This window comes from Pollachius pollachius (assembly GCF_949987615.1).
Source record: "Pollachius pollachius genome assembly, chromosome: 16".
Lineage (NCBI taxonomy): Eukaryota > Metazoa > Chordata > Actinopteri > Gadiformes > Gadidae > Pollachius > Pollachius pollachius.
In genome coordinates this window covers 17,865,328-17,887,154 of record NC_136949.1, presented here as the reverse complement: position 1 = coordinate 17,887,154, position 21,827 = coordinate 17,865,328, and the positions used below count along the sequence as shown (strand labels likewise).

The 21,827-nt window shown below is 45.9% G+C and overlaps 1 protein-coding gene across 5 annotated transcripts in view; it reads left to right on the top strand.

The window, feature by feature from the left end:
• otofa (otoferlin a) overlaps positions 1-14,787 on the top strand; it is a 79,773-nt gene extending 64,986 nt beyond the window's left edge. Inside the window, exons 26-47 of one of the 5 annotated variants that reach the window (XM_079754073.1) lie at positions 730-891; positions 1,346-1,417; positions 1,737-1,856; positions 2,176-2,337; positions 2,749-2,911; positions 3,503-3,573; positions 3,715-3,744; positions 3,872-4,009; positions 4,467-4,542; positions 5,457-5,608; positions 5,956-6,090; positions 6,395-6,532; positions 6,629-6,756; positions 7,246-7,416; positions 8,410-8,570; positions 8,766-8,908; positions 9,018-9,106; positions 9,426-9,524; positions 11,242-11,483; positions 12,055-12,233; positions 12,641-12,741; positions 14,554-14,787. In XM_079754073.1, coding sequence (XP_079610199.1) covers positions 730-891; positions 1,346-1,417; positions 1,737-1,856; positions 2,176-2,337; positions 2,749-2,911; positions 3,503-3,573; positions 3,715-3,744; positions 3,872-4,009; positions 4,467-4,542; positions 5,457-5,608; positions 5,956-6,090; positions 6,395-6,532; positions 6,629-6,756; positions 7,246-7,416; positions 8,410-8,570; positions 8,766-8,908; positions 9,018-9,106; positions 9,426-9,524; positions 11,242-11,483; positions 12,055-12,233; positions 12,641-12,741; positions 14,554-14,734 — 2,913 coding nt within the window. In that variant the 3' untranslated portion in view covers positions 14,735-14,787. Of the gene's footprint in view, positions 1-729; positions 892-1,345; positions 1,418-1,736; positions 1,857-2,175; positions 2,338-2,748; positions 2,912-3,394; positions 3,574-3,714; positions 3,745-3,871; positions 4,010-4,466; positions 4,543-5,456; positions 5,609-5,955; positions 6,091-6,394; positions 6,533-6,628; positions 6,757-7,245; positions 7,417-8,409; positions 8,571-8,765; positions 8,909-9,017; positions 9,107-9,425; positions 9,525-11,241; positions 11,484-12,054; positions 12,234-12,640; positions 12,742-14,553 lie in introns of all 5 variants that reach the window. The other 4 variants (XM_079754070.1, XM_079754074.1, XM_079754071.1 and 1 more) reach the window with 4 other exon arrangements.
• The last annotated feature ends 7,040 nt before the right edge of the window (positions 14,788-21,827 follow it).

The window sequence follows — 21,827 nt, the reverse complement described above, 5'->3', positions numbered from 1 at the left end:
GTAGAGTGTGGATGCACTAGTTTCACATTAGATGCAGTAGCATACATGAAGCATGAATAGTTTGCCTTTGAACTCTTCCATCCATCCATTGCTAATGAAATGTTGCATGTTCTCTCTTTCTGTCTTAGCTGAGTTGGGTTTGTAAAGAAAGTAGTAAGAACGGATGAACATAGTCTAGCTGCTGCTTGATAGGCCGATTGGTCGATTGTAAATATAGTCGTGCCCCCCATAATATCCCAAATAATATGGAAGCATGCATGAGTCACCTAGGGTGCGTTACCTTAATTTCATTCAAATGGGTTCCATCCAACCCCCAGAATGGTTAAGTGAGACACTTCATAATCCTCAGTGGAGGTGGTTATTGCTTGCCATAAACTTTTTTGGGCTTTAAAACCTGCATAGTAGAGTTTGACACAAACGCGCTTTTTATTTATTTATTTCTCAGTAAGCTTTGTTAGAAGAAGCACACTCCGTGCCACAGTGACCCCAAGTGGCCCTCACTGGAACTGCATACCTCTAACTAACACTTCCTAATTGTTCCCTGACTGTCCGTCCCATACAACTATTATTTTTCTTTTCTTTAATTCATCTTTTCTCTCTCTCTCTCTCTCTCTCTCTCTCTCTCTCTCTCTCTCTCTCTCTCTCTCTCTCTCTCTCTCTCTCTGTCGCTCTCGCTCTCCCTCTCTATTTCCCCCCCTAATGTCACCTCACCACCACCACCATGTACAGGGTAAAGCTGAGTTCATAGGTCGGGCGTTTGCCAAGCCCATCACCAAGATGTGTGACGAGCACTACGGGCCCCCCCGGTTCCCCCCGCAGCTGGAGTACTACCAGCTGTACCGTGGGAACAACACCGCGGGGGACCTGCTGGCCGCCTTCGAGCTGCTCCAGGTAAGGATGAATAATGCAGGAGCTCCGGAACAAACAGGAATACTGTAGAGCACTCTGAGGAGAACGGGACCATGAGGAACATGACCTGAATAAGGCCCTGGCCATGATAAAAGCACTAAAGTTTAGGCTTTCCACTAGCCCTCTTAGATCTAAACCTCACCAGCATGTCCTGTAACTCATGTGATGTGTCTTTCTCGGGTCTTGTTTCTGAACACGTCTTTCTTTTCTCTTCCTATCTCTGTCTCATGTCCGTGTGGACCCTTTCGCCCCTCGTCATGATGGTCCATCGCCAAACAACCTGTCCTCAAACGCACTTGCTGCACGGGGCAAAACATCCCTTTAACCTCAATCCCTTAAACCTTTACTCCTCCACCTCTCCACCCATTCTCCTCTCTTCCTTTTCCGTAACTCTTGCTCCTCCTGGTCCTCCTCCTCCTCCTTCTCCTTTCCACAGATGCCTTTTGATGAGGAGGAGATGAGACGAGCTCTGATCAACGTACATAGTTTCGCTGTTCCTCAGATAAAGGTGCTTTCTTTTCTCTCTCTCTCTCTCTCTCTCTCTCTCTCTCTCTCTGCCCATCTCCTTACACTACAACCAGTCACACCATCTCCATTTTGCCAAATCTTCTGCTCTTTAAGTACAATTGACTGTCTCTAACATTTTCCTCTTCATCTTTAACTTACTTTTAAATTGACTTTGATCGCATCAAACCTTTCAGTATTGCCACTAAAGACATCAAACCTGGGATAGGAATACAATAAAGCATGAGGGAGGATCATGTTGTTTTCAGTGATGAATAGCAGTTGTCATGTTCTGACCCTCACCGTCTCCCCTCGGTGAACAGATTGGCCAAGCAGGGAAGGCCGGGCTCCCCCCCATAGACGGGCCCACCGACCCTGAACGGGGACCCATCCTCCCTGTGCCCCTGGGCATCCGGCCTGTTCTGAGCCGCTACCGCATAGAGGTAGACACCCCCGCATTCACTCACCATTCGCTGTTTAATTTACTGGTCCAGTCCAGACCGACCTATGGTCAATTCAAACACAGGTCATGAGGAAACAGGTCTAACTCAATGAACACTGGGGGTGTGTCTACGGTCCTCGCCTCTGGAACAGCCTGCCGGAGGAGCTCAGGACATCACAATCTGTGAACACCCTTAAGACATACCTATTTCATTTAGCCTTCTCTAAGCAAGACCATCCAGCCTACTAGGGGCGTGTGTTCCGTTGTTCAGGGTGTTGCACCACTTACATCCATCGTGCCCCCTCCTCCCCCCGGGTCAGGTGCTGTTCTGGGGCCTGAGGGGCCTGAAGAGGGTGAACCTGGCCCTGGTGGACCGGCCCCGAGTGGACATAGAGTGTGCCGGCAGAGGGGTTCAATCGGCCCTCATCCAGAACTACAAGAAGAACCCAAACTTCAGCTGCCTGGTCAAGTGGTTCGAGGTGGTACGTGCTGCACACCGTTGAGTCCGGCTGGTCGGTCCGGTCTGACACCAACAGTCTGTTAACCACCAGTCATTTTGTCATATTATTAGGGGTGGGAATCTTAGGGTACCTCACGATACGATATGCGATACATGACCCGCGATACCGATAATATCGCGAAACAGCGATTCTGCAATAATTGATATATTGTTAGACAATCCTATAACGATACATCACGATATATGTCTAACGATTAATACAAAATACACCTAATGGGGTTAAGAGGTAACAACGTTAATTGCCATACGTGTATACATTAAGCGATCACAGGAAGGTGTGAGCATATGGTCACGGTAACAGAGACACAATAATAACGTCCAATTCACAAAGCGATTGGGTCTGTCCTCACGGTGGCTGTACCTCTGACCGCAGGACCTGCCGGAGAACGAGCTGCTCCACCCTCCTCTGAACATCCGGGTGGTGGACTGCCGGGCGTTCGGCCGCTACACCCTGGTGGGCTCCCACGCCGTCACCAGCCTCCGGAGGTTCATCTACAGCCCCCCTGACAAGACCTCCAACAACTGGGCCAGTGCAGGTACCAGCTTTAGTGCTGTGTCCCGGCAGCCTAATATGATCAGTGCTGATATTTTCAACAAGGCCTTTTACTGAATTATAGTTTCTGTAGTGTAGAATTATTACTTTCCTTTCCATAATAATTTCTGATCATATTTATCATCGGATGTCAGATGTTTGAGCGTGACATATGCACATTAAATGTTGCACATGTGTTTCAACCCATTTTGCAGTGCAGTGTGAGTCTGTATCCTTAACTTACTACTTCTTTACTTCTCTCTGCTTCCTGGTGTGGACCACTGTATGCCATGCATAGTGCCTTTGCACAACTCTCTATATCTTGTGTCTTATCAATGGATCTTTCTGTCTCCCTGTCCTTCTGCTTCTCCTCCAACTCTCAACTTTCAACGGCCCTGGCGTGTCCTGTCCTCTCCTTCCTGGGTGCTGTGTTGCTGTGTTGCTGTGTTGCTGTGTTGCTGTGTGGCTGTGCTTCCCCTGACTCCAGCTAAGCTAATGAACGGTTACATGGTCCTGACCAATGGCGGCTCACGCTCCGGCTCCTCACCCAGCCTGTACTCCCGCCCCCCGTCCCGCACCCTCTCTCGCCCCGCAGGTGACATCATCCTCAGCATGGACTCCGAGCCCTCAGTCAGGAAGATGGACACCGTGGTCAAGCTGGAGGCAGTAAGCCTTTCTGTGTGTGTGTGTGTGTGTGTGTGTTCAATGTGTTCAATGTGCTGCATAGATGCGTGTCGCCTGTTGTGAGTATTAATCCCTGTGCTTTCTGTGACCCGGGCCTCCTGCCCTCCTCCACCACTACTGTAGACATCTGATGCAGTGGTCAAGGTGGACATGGTGAGTCCCTGTAGAAATATGCCAATGAATCTGTGTAGCGGCTGGGCGGGTGCTTTGCTTTGCTGGGAATGAAGCCAACCAGATAAGAGCCGGTGAGTGCCTTTACTTTGACACTTTGTACACACAGAAGGAAGTGGAGAACGAGAAGGACAAGAAGAAGAAGAAGAAGAAGAAGAAGGGCGAGGCAGAGGAGGAGGAGGAGACTGACGAGAGCACGCTGGACTGGTGGTCCAAATACTTTGCTTCAATTGAGACACACATGGAGGTACGTGCACTTTATTCTCATCTGTTGCTCACTTGTGGGTGGTGGGTTTCTTTGTACGAAATTCCTTAATTTCCTGATTAATAAAGTGCATCAAAATCAAATCTGAAGGAGATGTGTCATTGAGTATGTTGGTGCTTTGCATATAATAAATAGTAAAAATGGGAGCCGCACTGCGTTGCCTTTTGGTCTGAGCCGAGAAAAAACCAGAGCGGGGCGATGAGCCTTATGACTGTCGCATAGCAACCACAGAATATCCATATCTAAACGCACAATAAATCTGCCCTCTTTTTCCTCGGTTTGACAATTTTTCAACCCAGGGCGCCAAGGGCAGAAACCATTATATTCTATTCTGTGAAATATTCATAGCTTACCTTCCGACGTCAGCATTGCTGAATCTGGCAGTCGCTTGCAAATGCATGTCTGGGAGGAATGTTGAGAATGAGGTCATGATGTGTAGATCCTGAAGGCCCAGGAGGCGGCCCAGGCAGAGGCAGAGGAGCGGGAGGACCTGGAGATCGCTGCGGAGGGAGCAGGTAAGACAAGCCCCATGGGAGTCTGCTCCACATACCGATTGCTTTGATTGCCACTAGTAGGGAAAGAGGAGAAGAGGCATGAGGTTCTGGTCCTAATGATCCCAATGGTTCTGTGACGGTCTGCTCTGTTTGCTTCTGATCCCTGAAGCTGAAACAGAATGCAATTCATGTTGTTGTTGAATCACAAAGGGGGGCTTTAATATCCTAGCAAACAGGTGCAATTATGAAAACGAAATCATGCCCCTCTGAAAGCACATTGGTACAAATGGACCTTTTTATTGCCCAAATCTTAATTTAAATTATTTTTTATACTCAGTATTCTTTTATTTGTTTGTTTGCTGTAGATAAGGTGGGTTTGGTAGAGCGACATTGTGGTGTGATGCATGGACATTGAAAGCCTCTCCTCACATTCTTCCTATTCATATGTATAGCGCCCGGCGGACGCGGGCTTTGGTTCTTGGTCATCATCCATTGCCATTGTCCATCGCGCCTCCTCTCCCAGTCAGCTCAGCTTGACCTAGCAGCTCTGCCTTACACATGAAAGTTGGCCGATACTATTATCCTCAATGCACTAACATTTAATAATGACCGATCCTAATCCTAAACATACTCTCCCTTTCATCTGTCATTTAAAAGATGTAAGAATGATTAAGATGACATTGATTGAATTTACTCATTTTGGTTGCTCTACTGATTATTATCAGCCGAGATCAAAATTCTGTTTTAAATGTTCTTAATGTCTGCCCAGACTGCCCGGACAACTGTCAGCTTTCTTGTTCGATGACATTTGGAGTGCTGCTGTGTTTACTGCCCTCCGGACCCCCCATTACCCCCCCCCCCCCCCCCCCCCCACCCTCCCTCCCCCCCACAACACTCTCCATCTCCACACCGGCCTCCACCTCTACCTAACTCAGATCTGATCCACTCCGACGACCTGCTTACCAAAGGCTCAAAGAGCAGGGACAAGGGCCGAGACAGGAGGGGGCCCAAGGACAGGAAGAAAGCCGGCCACTTCATGGAGGGCCCAGAGAAACGAGGCCCCAGGCCCCGAGTGGACGAGCTGCTGGTCGGTGCATTACTTCCCTCCCTTGACGTTACATTTACGTGTTATATTACATTGCCTTTGGGTGTTGAGCTATGTGTTTCGATGCTGGCTGACCTCTCAACACATAATGTGCAGCTCTCAGTGTTTCACAGAATGGAAGGAATAATTTGTAGTTTGATAATTAAAAAATACCACAGGGAACAATCGGGCTGTGAAACATTGCAGTGCAGAAGGGGAGATAATGAGCTGAGAAAATGTGTTTACAGAGTGCTTACTTTAGGGTTAATCTGGTTTTAGCCATTGTGTTTCAATATTAACAATGAACAAATGCTGTTGTGAACCGGTTGTCTGTGCTGCTGCTGTTACAGGTGTACAACCAGGAGCTGGAGGATGAGTATGGTAACTTTGAGGACTGGCTGCACACCTTCAACCTGTACCGAGGCAAGGCCGGGGACGACGACGAACGCGCCCTGGACGACGACCGGATCGTGGGCAGGTTCAAGGTGGGACCAGCATCCTGACGTTTTGGTTTGGATCAACAAACAGGCGTCACCCAACACCGACATCCAACCTCAATCCACACATCTAAGCTAACACAAAAGCGTGAGAGAAAGAGTTGTGAGGTGGAGTCCGTGCCCTCGATGACTTTCTATTCATTTATATTGAGGGGATTTTGCTGACGCTTTTATCCAAAACAACTTACAACCACTCATTCACACATTCACACAACCCGCTCTACCTCCTGAGCTACTGCTGCCCCAAATTCAGATCATTTTGTTCTTCTCTCTCCTTGTACCTGTTGCCCAGGGCTCCTTGTGCATGTACAAGGTGCCTCTGTCCGAGGAGATCACCAGGGACGTGGGCTTCGACCCCAACATGGGCATGTTCCAGAGCATTCCTCACAACGACCCAATCAACGTCCTGGTGCGCGTGTACGTGGTCAGGGTGAGTCCACGCCCAAACTGTGAACCTTGAAGCACACGCTTGACCAAAAGACTGTTCAGAACAGAATTGTTTTATTCTATTGCATTCTCATCCCAGGCGACAGACCTTCACCCTGCCGACATCAATGGCAAGGCAGACCCTTACATCGTTATCAAACTGGGCAAGTCGGACTTCCGTGACAAGGAGAACTACATCTCCAAGCAGCTCAACCCCGTCTTTGGCAAGTGAGTGAAAAGAGCATTGGTCCAACAGAGCATCCATACATGTTATGATGGGGAATAATTAGCATCACGTTAGCCTCATAGCATAATTCCATTAGTCATATTTTGGCAAAATTATGATATCTAACCTAACTCTCCTCTCCAAATGCTGCAATTATGCTACGATTCTAACTATATGGAAAAGAGAAAACACGCAAACAAACAAACTGGAAATAAAATAAAACAATTATTTATTTTGTTGTGGAACATTAACTCTGTTCAAGTCGATCGACGTCAAGTACCTTTCTCCGGTCAACAATATTTCTTTCATTCAATTCACTTTTATTTATTTAGCCCTTAGTCACATGTACAGGGGCTTAACAGGCCATATATGAATGACCCCCCCTGACCCTAGCCCACCAGAGGGCAAGAAACAACTCCCTCCTCCCCGCTTTGCGTTACCTCTCCAATCTCTTTTGTGTCCTCCACCCTGCTCCCACACTTCCCCTTCAGGTCCTTTGACATCGAGGCCACCTTCCCCATGGAGTCCATGCTCACGGTGTCGGTGTACGACTGGGACCTGGTGGGCACAGACGACCTGATCGGGGAGACCAAGATTGACCTGGAGAACCGCTTCTACAGCAAGCACAGAGCCACCTGTGGCATCAGCTCCACCTACTCTGTGTGAGCATTTATATGTGTCTTCATTCATGTCTCATGAATCGTATTGTGCTAACCAGGTAGCCCACTGCTATATTACGCTGCTGTGTCTGTTACCTGCCCTCATTCGCTCAGTAATAGATGCAGGATGCAGTAGTTGAGCGCTGAGAGCTGACCAGCTATGTTTGGTGCTGCCGGTGGCAGCTCTTGTAATGTGTAGGGAAGGAATTGCTCAACTAGCACATGGTCCTTCTATAATTGTTTTAATGGCTTTTTAGCAAAGGACAGATTGTGGAGGAGATTAGATAATCACAGTTGCCTCAAAGTAGCACTGAAGGTTTATTTGTAAAGTATTAGTGTTCTATTAATTGCATTACATTTAAAGAGCCAGTGAACCCACTTTTTCAGATGGAATTCAAACACTATGTGATTAAAAAAAAATAAAAGTGGAGTGCGTGTTATCCCACTGTTTACAACCCATGCCAACTTAATGATAGTTGTTTAGTACCGTTGTTGTGTAAATGTTTTGAGAATTATAATAAGCAATGTTGTAAATTAAATCCACCACACACCGTAGCGTTATACTATAGGTGTCCGCGAAGCCTAACCCTCACTCGGACGCGGACATTAAATACATTGCTGCTCAGATGGAGCTTCACTATCCACACACACATTGTGTGTGTTAAACAATAAGTGCCCGAGAAGCCCAACTTTCTCGCGGACGCCGCAATCAACGGCTGCCCAGACAAAGCTCCACTCACACTGCGCTGCCGCTGCCTTGCTTGTGACCGCATTTTCAAAAAATTGGGGACTAAGTAGCAGTGAAAAAGTGGAATGGATTACCATGTTGACGATCATATAAGGCAAAAATAATTTGGGGTTGGCTGGCTCTTTAATGTTTGAGTCAGCCAACCCCAGATCTGAGCCCCAGATCAAAGATCTGGGGCTCAGATCAGATCAAAGATCTGGGGCTCAGAGATCAATGCTGCTGTGGCTTTGGGCCTCTGGGACATGTAGGAACGGATACAACGTGTGGCGGGACCCTATGAAGCCCAGCCAGATCCTGGCCAAGCTGTGCAAGGAGGGCAAGCTGGAGGCGCCTCAGTACGGCCCGGGCGGGAAGGTGAAGGTGGCCAACCGCATCTTCTTTGGCGCCGCCGAGATTGAAGACGAAAGCGGTAGAGCACCACAACTCATTCACACCCGTCTCCCTTTTGTTGTTTCGTATCTGTACATCTCCTTAAAACAACTTCAACTCATTATTATCCTATTTGACTTACTGTTAGTAAAGCGTTCTCTGTTCATGGTGCTGACCCATCACCATGAACAGTACATCTTCTGCTTCACTTCTACCATCATGCACACTGTTCCAGGTATGAAGAGACAGACGGAGGAGCACCTAGCTCTGACCGTGTTGAGGCACTGGGAGGAGATCCCCAGGGTGGGCTGCCCCCTCATCCCTGAGCATGTGGAGACCCGACCCTTGCTGAACCCAGACAAACCCGGCATTGAACAAGTACCCCACGCCTTCTCCAGCACTGTCACACCTCACTCTGTACTGTGAACGCCATCGGCGAGAGCAGCTGCTTCAGCGACGGTATTAAACTGCTCCCCTGCTTCCAAAGGGCCGGATCGAGATGTGGGTGGACATGTTCTCCATGGACATGCCAGCGCCCGGGCCCGCCATCGACATATCACCAAGGAAACCCAAGAGGTAGGCCCCAGACGAGTGCTGTCAGGGCTGACAAGGAACATTAAATATAAATGCAACAGTGTTAAGAACAGCTGTCAGAGTCACTGTTATCGAATGTAACATCGTTTAATCCAACTTCCATTCCTCCTGCTGCCTGAGTAGAATGACCTGTAGTTTTACCAGCAGAGCTAAGTAGCCTCGCTCCCAGGGCTAACAGGGTTAACAATACTACGGGTGAGAGTTCTTTCAACGGGTTAGTTCTGTAATGTTCCACCCAAGCCCAACAGAGTGTGTGTGTATGTGTGTGTACGTGTGTTCCTTCCTCCCCCCTCCTCACCAGATATGATCTCAGGGTGATTATTTGGAATACAGACGAAGTAATACTGGAGGACGATGATTACTTCACTGGGGAAAAGTCCAGTGACATATTTGTCCGGGGGTAGGTACAGCCAGGGGGCGCCGGTGAGCTCTTGTGCCCTGGCAGGGTTGTGCCTCGTATGGTTGTTTGCCGTTAATCTTTTGATTTGTTGTTGTTTTGTTGTGTTCCTTGTTTTGTTTTTGTGCCACCCCCATCTTTCTTTCTGTCTTTTCTTTCTTTTGTTTTCCGTTGTGCGTTTTGTTTTGGCGTGTGTTTTTCTATTTGTGTGTGTTTGTCTGTCTCCCTGTCTGCGTGTCGTCCTCTCTCTCTCCTCTCGGGTCAATGCAACGCTGTCGCCTAGCTTTGAGCTTCGTGTAATTATTTGGAACACTGATGACGTAATTCTAGAGGACGATGGTTTCATGACAGGAGAGAAGATGTCTGACATCTATGTCAGGGGGTAAACACACACGATTCCATCGCATGGCTCGTACGACCTCCCCCCAACACTCTCTTCCCCCTCTTTCCCTGGGTCCTGTTCTGTTATCCCCCCCCCACCCCCATTAACCGCCCCCTTCCACCAAACAGCATGTGACCCCCTTCCCCCCCTTACCCTTCCAGCAGTTATTCCGTCCCATTTGAAAGGACCGCAGACAGACAGGACTATAGCACAGACGACTTATATTAAAGTATATTCAATTTAGGGCCGCAGCGACCTTTTGAAATAACCACCACAAATCTGTCCCTTGTTCTTCTGTTAAAGCCTGCTCTGCATTACAGTTTGATTAGATTAGAGGATTGATCAGATGTTTGTGTTCTGGTCCTGTTTGGTCATGTTCTGCTGTTGACCCTTGCATTTGCTTTAAGCTTCGCTCGAAGATGTTCAAAGACAATGTTTTCAAGAATGAATGCATGGAATAATCCATTTAATTGCATGCAACTCCAACCAATGATGTTCTTAAGTGTTGTCCTTTTTCCAACCGTTTCAAGACACTGGGTCCTCTGTCAGGCAGATTTAGACGTCACACATAAGGGCTTTGTTGAGCTAAAGGTGCCACTATCCAACAAGTCCGTGTTCCCTGGACAAACACAGTTCCACTCATATATTTCTTTAAAGATACATGCTGTTTGGCATTGTCCACAGTCATGTTTTGATCAGAAAATTTAACAGTAAAGGCACTTATTGTTATATTGTACTTAATGTTAGCTAATTGCATGTTGTTGAGAGCACATCTTTGCTCTTCCATCTCCTCATCCGTTAATGAGAAATATGATCCACTAGCATAGGCCTACCTCAACATTATTTATCATTTGCTTGCCAGTGCCCCTGTTTGCATTGATCAACCTCATACGGTTCAAAAGATGCCTTTTGACAGAAAGGTTTCTTCTGTGCATGGAAATATATGAAAACAATGTGAGACTGCAACAGCAAATCAGAATGAAGACACACATTACGATCAAATAGGTGCAGGGCCACTCAAAAGCTACACTGCTACGTTGGCCTATCGATCTGATTTGTTGTTCGGGATTTGCATTACATGAGTCAATCCCTAACAATAACCAACACATGACATCCCTCAGACGACAAATGGCTCTCCATAAGGGACAGCTAGGAAGTCCTCATTGCACATCCTCAAAACACACATACAAGTACCTCAAGTCCAGGGAACGCCTGCAAACAACACAATACAGACCCTCCCACCACACCAGACGAGCCAGTGTCGATGTCAGTGTGACTACCCGCTGGACCCCCCCTGGTGCTGAACACCCCCTCCCTGGTGCCCCCCCCAACCTCTAGATGGCTGAAAGGCCAGCAGGAGGACAAGCAGGACACGGATGTGCACTACCACTCGCTGACGGGCGAGGGCAACTTCAACTGGCGCTTCGTCTACCCCTTTGAGTACCTGATGGCCGAGGAGAAGATCGTCATCTCCAAGAAGGAGTCCATGTTCTCCTGGGACGAGACCGAGTACAAGATCCCTGCCCGCCTCACGCTGCAGGTCTGGGACGCCGACCACTTCTCCGCCGATGACTTCCTGGGTGAGTCTGAGATAAGATAAGGGCTTGTGCGTGTTGTGAGGGGTGAGGTTAATACGTCAGGTTGGCAATGGTTGAGTTTTGGGATAAGATACAGTATCTTATCATAGTAGTACCTTTACCATTAGGGCATTTAGCTAACGCTTTTATCCAAAACAACTTACAATAAGTACATTTGTCAGAAGAGGGTGAAACAATACATCGCTGTCGGTACAGTAGGGATGTTCATAGAAACAAGTGCCAAGCACCAATAATCGTTAGGTAAACTCATTCCCCGTATGCAAAAAAGATAGCTAGGATAAGATGCTAAACAATTAAGTACTATTTATTAATCAGTTTTTTGGTTTTTATATAAGTGCATACTGTAAGACCCAGAACGTACAACATACAATAAGTGCGTACATTAAGTGTAAGGATGTACAACATACAATAAGTGCGTAGGAGGGGTGCCTATGCACAGTCTAGGTGAACTCTGAACAACTCTAAAATGGCCAACATATCATCCTCAATTCTTTATTTTTGCTGAACTGACCAGAAAACAAGGACTTGACCAGGGTCTGCTTGTGCGTTCCAGGTGCTATCGAGTTGGACCTGAACCGGTTCCCTCGCGGCGCTAAGACAGCCAAGCAGTGCTCCATCAACATGGTCCGCAAGGAGCTGCAGCTGCCCACCATCTCCATCTTCAAGCAGAAGAGGGTGAAGGGGTGGTGGCCCTTCGTGGCCCGTGATGAGAACGATGAGATAGAGCTCACGGTTAGTTCATATTCATGTTTTACGCTCATTATACCTTTTATTAAATTTTTACAGACATACAAATTATACACACATGCACCTCAAGGCTTTTGCTCAAGTGATATGACCGAGTGACTATGAAATTATACCTATACATTACACCTGTAAATACTGTTAAATAACCAATAGATATGAAGAAGATAACAATATATTGGGGTCTCATGTACTGAATATTATTTGGATTCATACACTGAAATGTAAACTCAAGTTTAAAACCATTCATCGATGTGAATTTTAAACAAATTTGGGTTGGAGTTTAAAGCTAAATTCCTAGGAACTATTTTCCTTTTCTTTTTTGTACATATGTATAACTGGTTTTCATCATAGCATTTTGAGACTGCTCCACATGCACTCCCCTCTTTTGGCAGGGTAAAGTGGAAGCAGAGCTCCACCTAATGACAGCGGAGGAAGCTGAGAAGAGTCCCGTTGGTCTGGGACGCAACGAGCCAGACCCACTGGAGAAACCAAAGTAAGAGCCTCAACAGCCACCACCATCCGGCAGGAAGGTCTCCACTCCAGCATAACACACATTTCCATCCTCATTAAAATCTCATTTGAACATAAAAAATGCAAACACTAACGCTACAAATGTGTCTCACACCATAGTTCTGAAAGCCCTATGGTTTGAATGAAAGGTTGAAGCTGGAATCGCTCAGCCCTACTCTACCGCTTATTATGATCGTCAATTGACTTTTTTATGCAGCTTATTTAACAAATTCAGAGTTTATTTTCCCTTTTTGGGTCATGGGTCACAGCATGTGCACTTTCACTCCCTTTTCCTCCGTACATTTCTTCACCTCCTCTCTCCCTGTGTTTCTTCTTCCCTTCTTCCTTCTGTGTTATTCCCCTTCTCTAATCCCCTTTTCCTTTAAATATCACCTCCATTTCCTTAATTCCCTCCCTTACGCCCCCCCCCCCCCCCCCCCCCCCCCCCACCCTATATGGCTCTCTCTCTGTCTCCTCACCCCCTGCCCGTGTGCAGCCGCCCGGACACCAGTCTCATGTGGTTTCTGAGTCCCCTGAGGTCCATTCGTTACTTCATCTGGCACAACTACCGCTGGCTGATTCTCAAGATCCTGGGTCTGGCGCTGCTTCTGCTAATGCTGGGCGTCTTCCTCTACTCTCTCCCCGGTTACCTGGTCAAGAAGATGATCGGGGCCTAAGCCACGGGTAGCCCCAGTCTAGTGCCTCTGCCTTAAAGGACCCATGACATGCCACCAGGTGTGAGTGTGATTAGCCGTTGCAAGCCATTTTGAAAATCTTGTCTCTTATGACATCACAAGTGGACATGTCCACCTAGATTTGTGACGGATAGATGAGCAACGTATGCTACGGTCCCCTGGGTAGGCTGGTAGACTGATTTATCCAGCACACATCTAGGTGGGCACGCCCACTTGTGATGTCATAAGAGACAGATTTTCTTGTAACGGCTTGTAACGGCTAATCACAATCACAGCTGGTGGAATGTCATGGGAAATTTAAAGGGACATTCCAATTCAAAGCCATGTTCAATTCAGATTTCATTCGCCGTGGCCATAAGCCAAAGCAATTTGAAATACCACTTAGTTTGGAGGGAAGATCTAGGGAAAATCTAAAGATAGACAGAGATGATCTGACCTCCCTTGTTAACATCTTGTCAGGTGTGAGTAAATGATTACGTTAGCTATTTGCTAAGATTGCTCGATAAAGATTCAACTTAAATTAATTGTATAGTTTGTCTTACATTCCTGAAAGCACATCTTGGATCTGGAACACATTAAGCTTTGTGGGATTCCCTTTAAACTGTTTTAACACTTCTGCCAATCTTCCGTCTCTCAGTCTTCTCTCAAGGATGGGCTGTTCTCCTGTCTCTATCATGTCCCTGTCCTGTCTGACCTTGCCTAAACCCAAGTGTTTCATTTAGTGTCTGTTGCTTATCCACCCACATATCATTTGCGGCCTTTTCAGAATCACATGGGATATTGTTTTGTATAGAGTTGTATCTGTATTGATCCTACAAAGGCACACCGGTTCTCTTCTTCATGGTATCCAACCAAGTGTCCAACCAAGCATCATATTTTTCTCACCACTAACACTGATCACTTTATTTCTTCCACCCTCTTCCATATTTGCCCTGATATCCCTACTACTTATCCTCTACCTCCACCCTTTTCCCCCGAACTCTAAAAAACTCTCCATCGCTCCTATGCATCTTTTGAATCCAACTTGCTTCATCCTCATCCCCCATATCAACCCACTCCTCTTCCATGTCTATCCCGCTCATCTCTCTGCCCCCTTCCAGTCGCCCAGACACCACGTTCCTGTGGTTCCTGAGCCCGCTGAAGGCCATCCGCTACCTGATCTGCAACCGCTACAAGTGGCTGATCATCAAGATGGTGCTGGCCACGCTTCTCCTCATCATGCTGGGCCTCTTCCTCTACAGCATGCCGGGGTACCTGGTCAAGAAGATGCTAGGGGCTTGAGGCTGCACCACAGGTCCCCGTGTGAGCCTGAGGAGGTGGTGGGGGTCCGTTGAGGCGGGTTGCTTGGGGAGGGGGGGAGGGGCGGCTGTTGGCTCTGGAATGTCTTCCGCCCTCACCATCCCTACCTAGGAAAGAGAGGAAGCGGCATGGTCTCTCCCTTCTCTATTTCTTATTTTTCGTAGAGAAGGAAGAGATACATTGAAGACCCAAAAGCAATATATTTCCTTTGTTTATCTGGCAATAGCCAGATATCGAGATGTATATCCACATCGCTCAGGTCACCTGGGGTGGGGGGGGGGGGGGGGGGGGGGGCGACAACTACTGTCGTTATCCAAAGATGACAACAATAACTAAAAAACATAGCATTATGACCAAGTAAATAATATCTGGACTCCACCTAATCAGCAAATCATCTCCAACTACATGTTGTACCAACATGCACCAAGGTGAAACCAAGATCTCAACCTAAACCTCGCCTACCAAGCAATGTTACTTGGGAGGGACTTCTCCTTTATGTCTTTGTACAGATTTTGATGATCTTTATATTTATTAAGGGAAGAGTTAATAAATGATTGCATGGACAACCTTCCTAGTATAACATCTTGATGTTATGCTATGGTTCATTAGTGCTTAAATGTCAGTTATTGATTTAATATGATAGAGAACAAATGAGAAAATATGTCCCGTTATAAAGGGCATTGTTCCCTCTTCATTATTGCAGTCTTTGCACAATTCAGAAATAATAAGTACATAAAATTAATTAACAAAAATCTGAAATATATCTATTTTCATAACCTGATTATATCCATTTGGGCGAAGATCAAGCTTATATTAAAGTCCAAAATCAACGATGCTCTAGATATTGTGTAGGTCAATTTGCATTTCCAGCATATCTAATTGAACAAAACATCACCTGAGTGTGAGGGAACAGTGAAGGAACAGTGAGGGAACAAGCAACATTTTCTAACAGCCTTTGAATAGCAATGCTTATAAGCACACAATAGATAGGGATGGTGCCAGCCTACCATTTCCCACTATCAACGCATCTGAAAACATGATCACACTGCTTGTTCCAAACCCCTCATCGGGCCGCCCCGTGGGGACAAAATCACATCTGAGAATCACTTGCAACCAGCTCAGGTCTGATTACAAAAATCCACCTTCACGGGTATTAACTGTGTTTCACCAAAAAGTAGTCTTAGACACCAGTAGCATGCCTTTGTGTTTTTGACCTTCAACTGACCAGAGGTCATGCGTCTTTTTGCATGGCTGTCTTTCTATAGATCAACCCTAACCAAATTACTGAACCCTGCTGTCCCCCAACGAGTTTTCTTGTTATGAAAAGTTGAAGTGCACTTGAAAATTGTGACAGGGCCTGAGCCTGAAGAAGGTGTTCTGTACTGTCTTTAAATTGTCCTTTTGCCTGTGCTTGACCAATGTTTTCTGTGAAGTCGTCTTCTGTATTTCATCGACACTCTTGTTTGCACTAAACCTGCCTGTTTGTATGAAAATTAACTGGATTCCTAAACTTGTGCAACTGTGTGAGCAATATTTATTTGTGCTGATTTACTGATTTAAAATAAACTAAATATAATTACATCTTTTTGTAGTTTGTTAAGTGGCCGGGTTTATATATATTTACCACATTTCTACTTGAAATGTATCTTTTCTTTTCTCTTGAAATGAAAGCTGAAATGTTATATTAATTAATTATGTATAATTACTTGGTCAATTTTGAACTGAGTTTCGATATAATTTATACTTTCTTTCAGAATCAGTTTCATTTCATACCGGCTTCGTATATTTTCAGTTTTTTGCTATTCAGGCTAGAGCGTGTGACTCCACGTGTGATCCGCTCTAGCCCAAAAGCGTGTGACTCTAGCTTGGGCTAGAGCGGATCATGTGATTTCCACCAAGCGTGGCTGTCTATCACAAAGCTAACCATTGTGGACATCGCGGAGCGTAACAATGTCAATATTTAACCTAGAAACACAATGTCAAGCTTAAAGGAGTATTTCTTGTTACACTGTCGCTAAAATTATTAATCGATTGAAAATATTATTGTTATATATATGGGGGTTTGTCTGTGGGGACCCCCGTTTATATGGTTAGAGGCTAGGTGCCTTCAACATATCCGGGTGTATTCCCGGTAGAAGCTACATGCTAAAAACATTCTTTAAAAAATCTTTTTCATGTCATTAACACAAACGATAGGCCATAAACCTCAGACTCGAAGGAGTCCAAATGTATAAGCCTCATCATTTTGTGAGGTTATTTTGATGAACTAAATGTGAAGGAATAAGGTGTTAGCTTTCCCTGCTTCAGCATCCAGACCATAGTCAGGAAGCGCAGGGAAGATCCTCTATTCTCCAGGAGATTCCTAGTATGGCTGAACGAGTAATCGAATGCCAACTGAAATTGCAATGTATAAGAAGGCGATATGCAAATCGCAAAGGCCACGATTAAAATAATATTTAGCAATAAAGAGCTGCTTTCACCAGAGCTAATGGCTTTCTGGTACTTGAACTGTCGCAAAAGAAGTTAATAACATGCAAATTAACTAATTTGGTCCCAGACGGTCTTTCCCCTTGCGGCAAGGTGGAGTCCGGATAGGGGTAGGAACAGTGCCTGACCCAGCTTGACCACGGCTCACGGCCGCGTGTTTGACCTCAACCCTCCCGGAGTCTCCGGCGCTCCTCATTGGAGTCCCTCTTGTTGGAGTCCCTCTTGTTGGGAGTCCCTCTCGTTGGTGTCCCTCCTGTTGGTGTCCCTCCTTTTGGTGTACCTCCGGTTGGAGTCCCTCTTATTGGAGATTTCCTCACCCGTCTCCTCCCCATTCTTCACTCGCTCCACTTTGCTCACTGTAAAAAACAATGCTATGCTCGATTTCTAATAACCAGGTAATGCTTACCGCTCGACTCTTTGATCAGCACTGAGCAGGGGACTGAGGAGAGGTGACTTATATAAATGAGCGGGCCTAGGGATATCATAGAGGACCGCCAGGTACCGCTGGCCCCAAACGACACCTGATGTTGTGATGTTGTATCAGAAACATTCTGTGATGTATTGTACATTAGTTGCAGTTCACCTCCGTGTCAGTTGAAACCTAAGTCAAGTACAGTTGTACAAGTGAATCTGTGTGGTGTTGAAGACTACCAGTAAACAGACAGTCATGCTACATCGGTCTCCGTGATTTATTAATATTACATGGTGTCAGAAGTGAACTAGAAGAAATGGAGCAACTGAAACCTCCAAATAGTCTGAGCTTCGAGGGGAACGTCGCTGAAAACTGGAGAACATGGGTTCAGAAATTCGACCTCTATCTCATCGCATCTGGGTTGGCGGAGAAGAGTGAAGAAAGACAGTGTGCAACGTTTCTACATGTGGCGGGAGATGAAGCCTTGAAGGTATATAACACAATGGAGTTTGGTGAGGGAGAATTGGATATGACTGTATTGAAAGAAAGCTTTAGGAAAGACTGTGAACCAAGGAAGAATGTAACTTACCTGAGACATATCTTCTTCACGAGAGCGCAAGGAAAAAATGAAACCATTGACGCATACGTGACAGATCTGAAAAATAAAGCTAAGGATTGTGGATTTGGAGCGTTGAATGATGAACTGATAAAAGACCGCATAGTGTGTGGAGTTAACAATGACACAGTGAGGGCAAGACTCTTGCGAGAAGATGAGTTGGATTTGAAAAAAGCATTAGACATTTGTCGAGCTAATGAAATTACACAAAGTCACATGAAGGCTCTGCAAGAGGAATCAGACATTGCCGTGAATAAAATAACCAGAACAAAGCCCAGAGCTAAGCAAGATAGCATGGGTGTGCAACGTGACAGGAAAGACGGTGAGGAATGCACTAGATGTGGATACACACACGAGCCAAGGAAATGTCCTGCATTCGGGAAAGTTTGCAACGAGTGTTCAGGGAACAATCACTTTGGTCGGATGTGCAAAACACCGAAACGAAAGGGATACGTAAAGAAAACAGAGAGAAAAGTTCATGAATTAGAACAGGAACAAAATGCTGAAATGTTTCTAGGTTGCATTGAGATGGAAGAAAATGTGCCAATCAAGCGTCTGGATACAGTCTCTGCAAATGAAAAAGAAAATCAGAAATGGACACAAGCACTGAAAATAAATAACCATGCATTGACATTTAAGCTAGACACAGGAGCAGAGTGCAATGTATTGCCGTACAAAGAATATGAGAGAGTAGTTAACAAGAAAGCACTGCTGAAATCCAATTGTAGGCTTGTTACCTATTCTGGCCACACGATGGAGCCAAAAGGCAAGGCAAAGCTGAAGTGCTACCACAAAGACAAGGAATATGAGCTTGAATTCCAAGTTGTTGATGGCAATTCACCTGCAATTATTGGCAGAGATGCATGCACAGAGCTAGGCCTGATCAAAAGAGTGTTCAAAATAGGAAATGAAGAAAATGACGACATCTTATGTGAATATGAAGATTTATTCAAAGGCTTAGGATGTGTTCCAGGATTACACCATATCCAACTGGACAAAGAGGTTCCACCAGTCATCCATGCACCGCGCAAAATACCTGTAGCATTGAAAAACAGAGTTAAAGAAGAATTAGACAGAATGGAAGACATTGGGGTCATTGAGAGACAAACAGAGCCCACTGACTGGGTAAATAGCATGGTGACTGTAGTCAAACCAAACAAACTCAGGATTTGTATTGACCCACAAGATCTCAACAAAGCGATACGCCGAGAGCATTATCCATTACGCACAGTTGAAGAGATAGTCGCAGAAATGCCAAATGCCAAAGTGTTCTCTGTACTGGATGCCAACCATGGCTTCTGGCAAGTGCAACTCGACGACGAAAGCTCCAAACTGTGTACCTTCAACACTCCGTATGGAAGGTATCGGTTCCTGAGATTACCTTTCGGCATCTCGTCCGCTCCAGAGGTGTTTCAAAAGTGCATCGCGCAGCGTTTAGAAGGCCTGGAGGGAGTCGTGAACATTGTTGATGACATTCTTGTTTGGGGAGAAAATAAGGAGCAGCATGACAAAAGACTGAGACAGCTGTTAGACAGCATCAGAAGCATCAAACTGAAGCTGAATCAAGCTAAGTGCAAGATCAGAATGACTGAAGTCAGCTATGTTGGACATGTCTTGTCAGCAGACGGATTGAAACCCGACCCAGAAAAGGTCAGAGCGATACAGGACATGCCTGAACCAGAGGATAAAGCAGCTCTGATGAGGTTCCTGGGAATGCTGCAGTATCTGGCGAAATTCATACCGAATCTGGCAGAGGTGAGTGCACCTGTGAGAAAACTGCTAGAAAGTGACATAGCATGGCATTGGGACTTTGAACAACAAGAGAGCTTCCGAAAGCTGAAGTCACTGGTGAGTAACACCCCAGTGTTGAGATACTTTGATGTCAGCAAAGACATTACGCTGTCAGTAGACGCAAGTTCTGAAGGATTAGGAGCAGTGATACTGCAAGAGGAACACCCCATAGCATTTGGATCGAGGTCGCTCACTGAGTGTCAGAAAAGATACGCTCAGATAGAGAAAGAGCTTTTCGCTATTGTCTTTGGCTGTGAGAAGTTCAACCAGTACCTTTATGGGAAATCTGTGCACGTTGAATCAGACCATAAGCCCCTAGAGACAGTGTTCAAAAAGTCACTACAGAAAGCCCCTCCTCGACTACAAAGAATGCTCATGAGACTGCAACCATATGACTTGCAAGTGAAATAAAAACCTGGCAAAGAGTTGTATATAGCAGACACACTGAGCCGTGCCTTTCTCAAAGAGCACACAGAACCACTGTTGGAAGATGAATTACAAGTTCATGTTTTGTCATCTTACCTGCCAATCACACCCGAAAAGCTGAATGCCTTCAAGACAGCAACAGCAGCAGATGAGGAGATGCAACTGGTGTTGAAATGCGTTCAGACAGGATGGCCTGCAGAAATCAGACATGTTTCACCAGAGGCCAGGAAGTATTGGACTTTCAGAGAAGAGCTCACATGCTCTGATGGCCTACTCTTCAAACGCTCACGAATTGTCGTACCGCACAGCTTGAGGACAGACATGATGGAGAGAGTTCATGAGTCTCACCTAGGCATCGTGAAGTGCAAAGAAAGAGCCAGAGATGTCATGTACTGGCCAGGAATGGCAAAAGAGATTGAGGATGTTGTTATGAAGTGTACAGTCTGCGATAAGTTCAAACGCAATAACACCAAAGAACCACTCATCAGCCATGAAATACCAGACAGGGCATGGGCAAAAGTTGGCGTTGATCTGTTTCACTACAATCAAGGTGATTATCTGATGTGTGTGGATTACTTCTCCAAGTTCCCAGAGATCGCCAAGCTCACACAGACAACTAGTGGACATGTAGTGACAGCGCTCAAGTCAATCTTTGCAAGACATGGAATTCCGGATGAAGTCGTGTCGGACAATGGTCCACAATTCTCAAGTGCAGAATTCAGAACATTCACACAGAACTGGGAATTCATACACACTACGTCCAGTCCAGGATTTCCACAGTCTAATGGACAGAGTGAAAGAGCAATTCAGACAGTGAAAAATCTGTTAAAGAAAGCTGCAGAAAGCCAGAACGAACCATACATTGCTTTGATGGAGTACAGAAATGCACCACTAGATGGCGTTAAGCTGTCTCCTGCTCAGTTGTTAATGGGACGTAGACTGAAAACAAAACTGCCTACATCAAAACAGCTCCTGAAACCACAAATACACAAGAACGCACACAAGAACATCAAAGACAGGCAGCTAAAACAGAAACACTACTTTGATCGTGGAGCAAAACATCTACCAACTCTTGAGGAAGGAGAAAAGATCAGAGTAAAAGTGAAAGACAACTGGCAACCAGCAACTGTGTTGAAAAGTCATGATACGCCAAGATCCTTCCTCATCAAAACACCTGATGGAAATACCTACAGGAGAAACCGTCGACACCTGCTGAAAACCAGAGAAAAGACTTTCACAACACACAGTCCTCCACAACTGGAAGACTACGATCCAGGAGAAAGACAACCTGCAGAAAGTGACGCATCATTCCAGACACCAGCGTCATCACCTGTGAAAACATC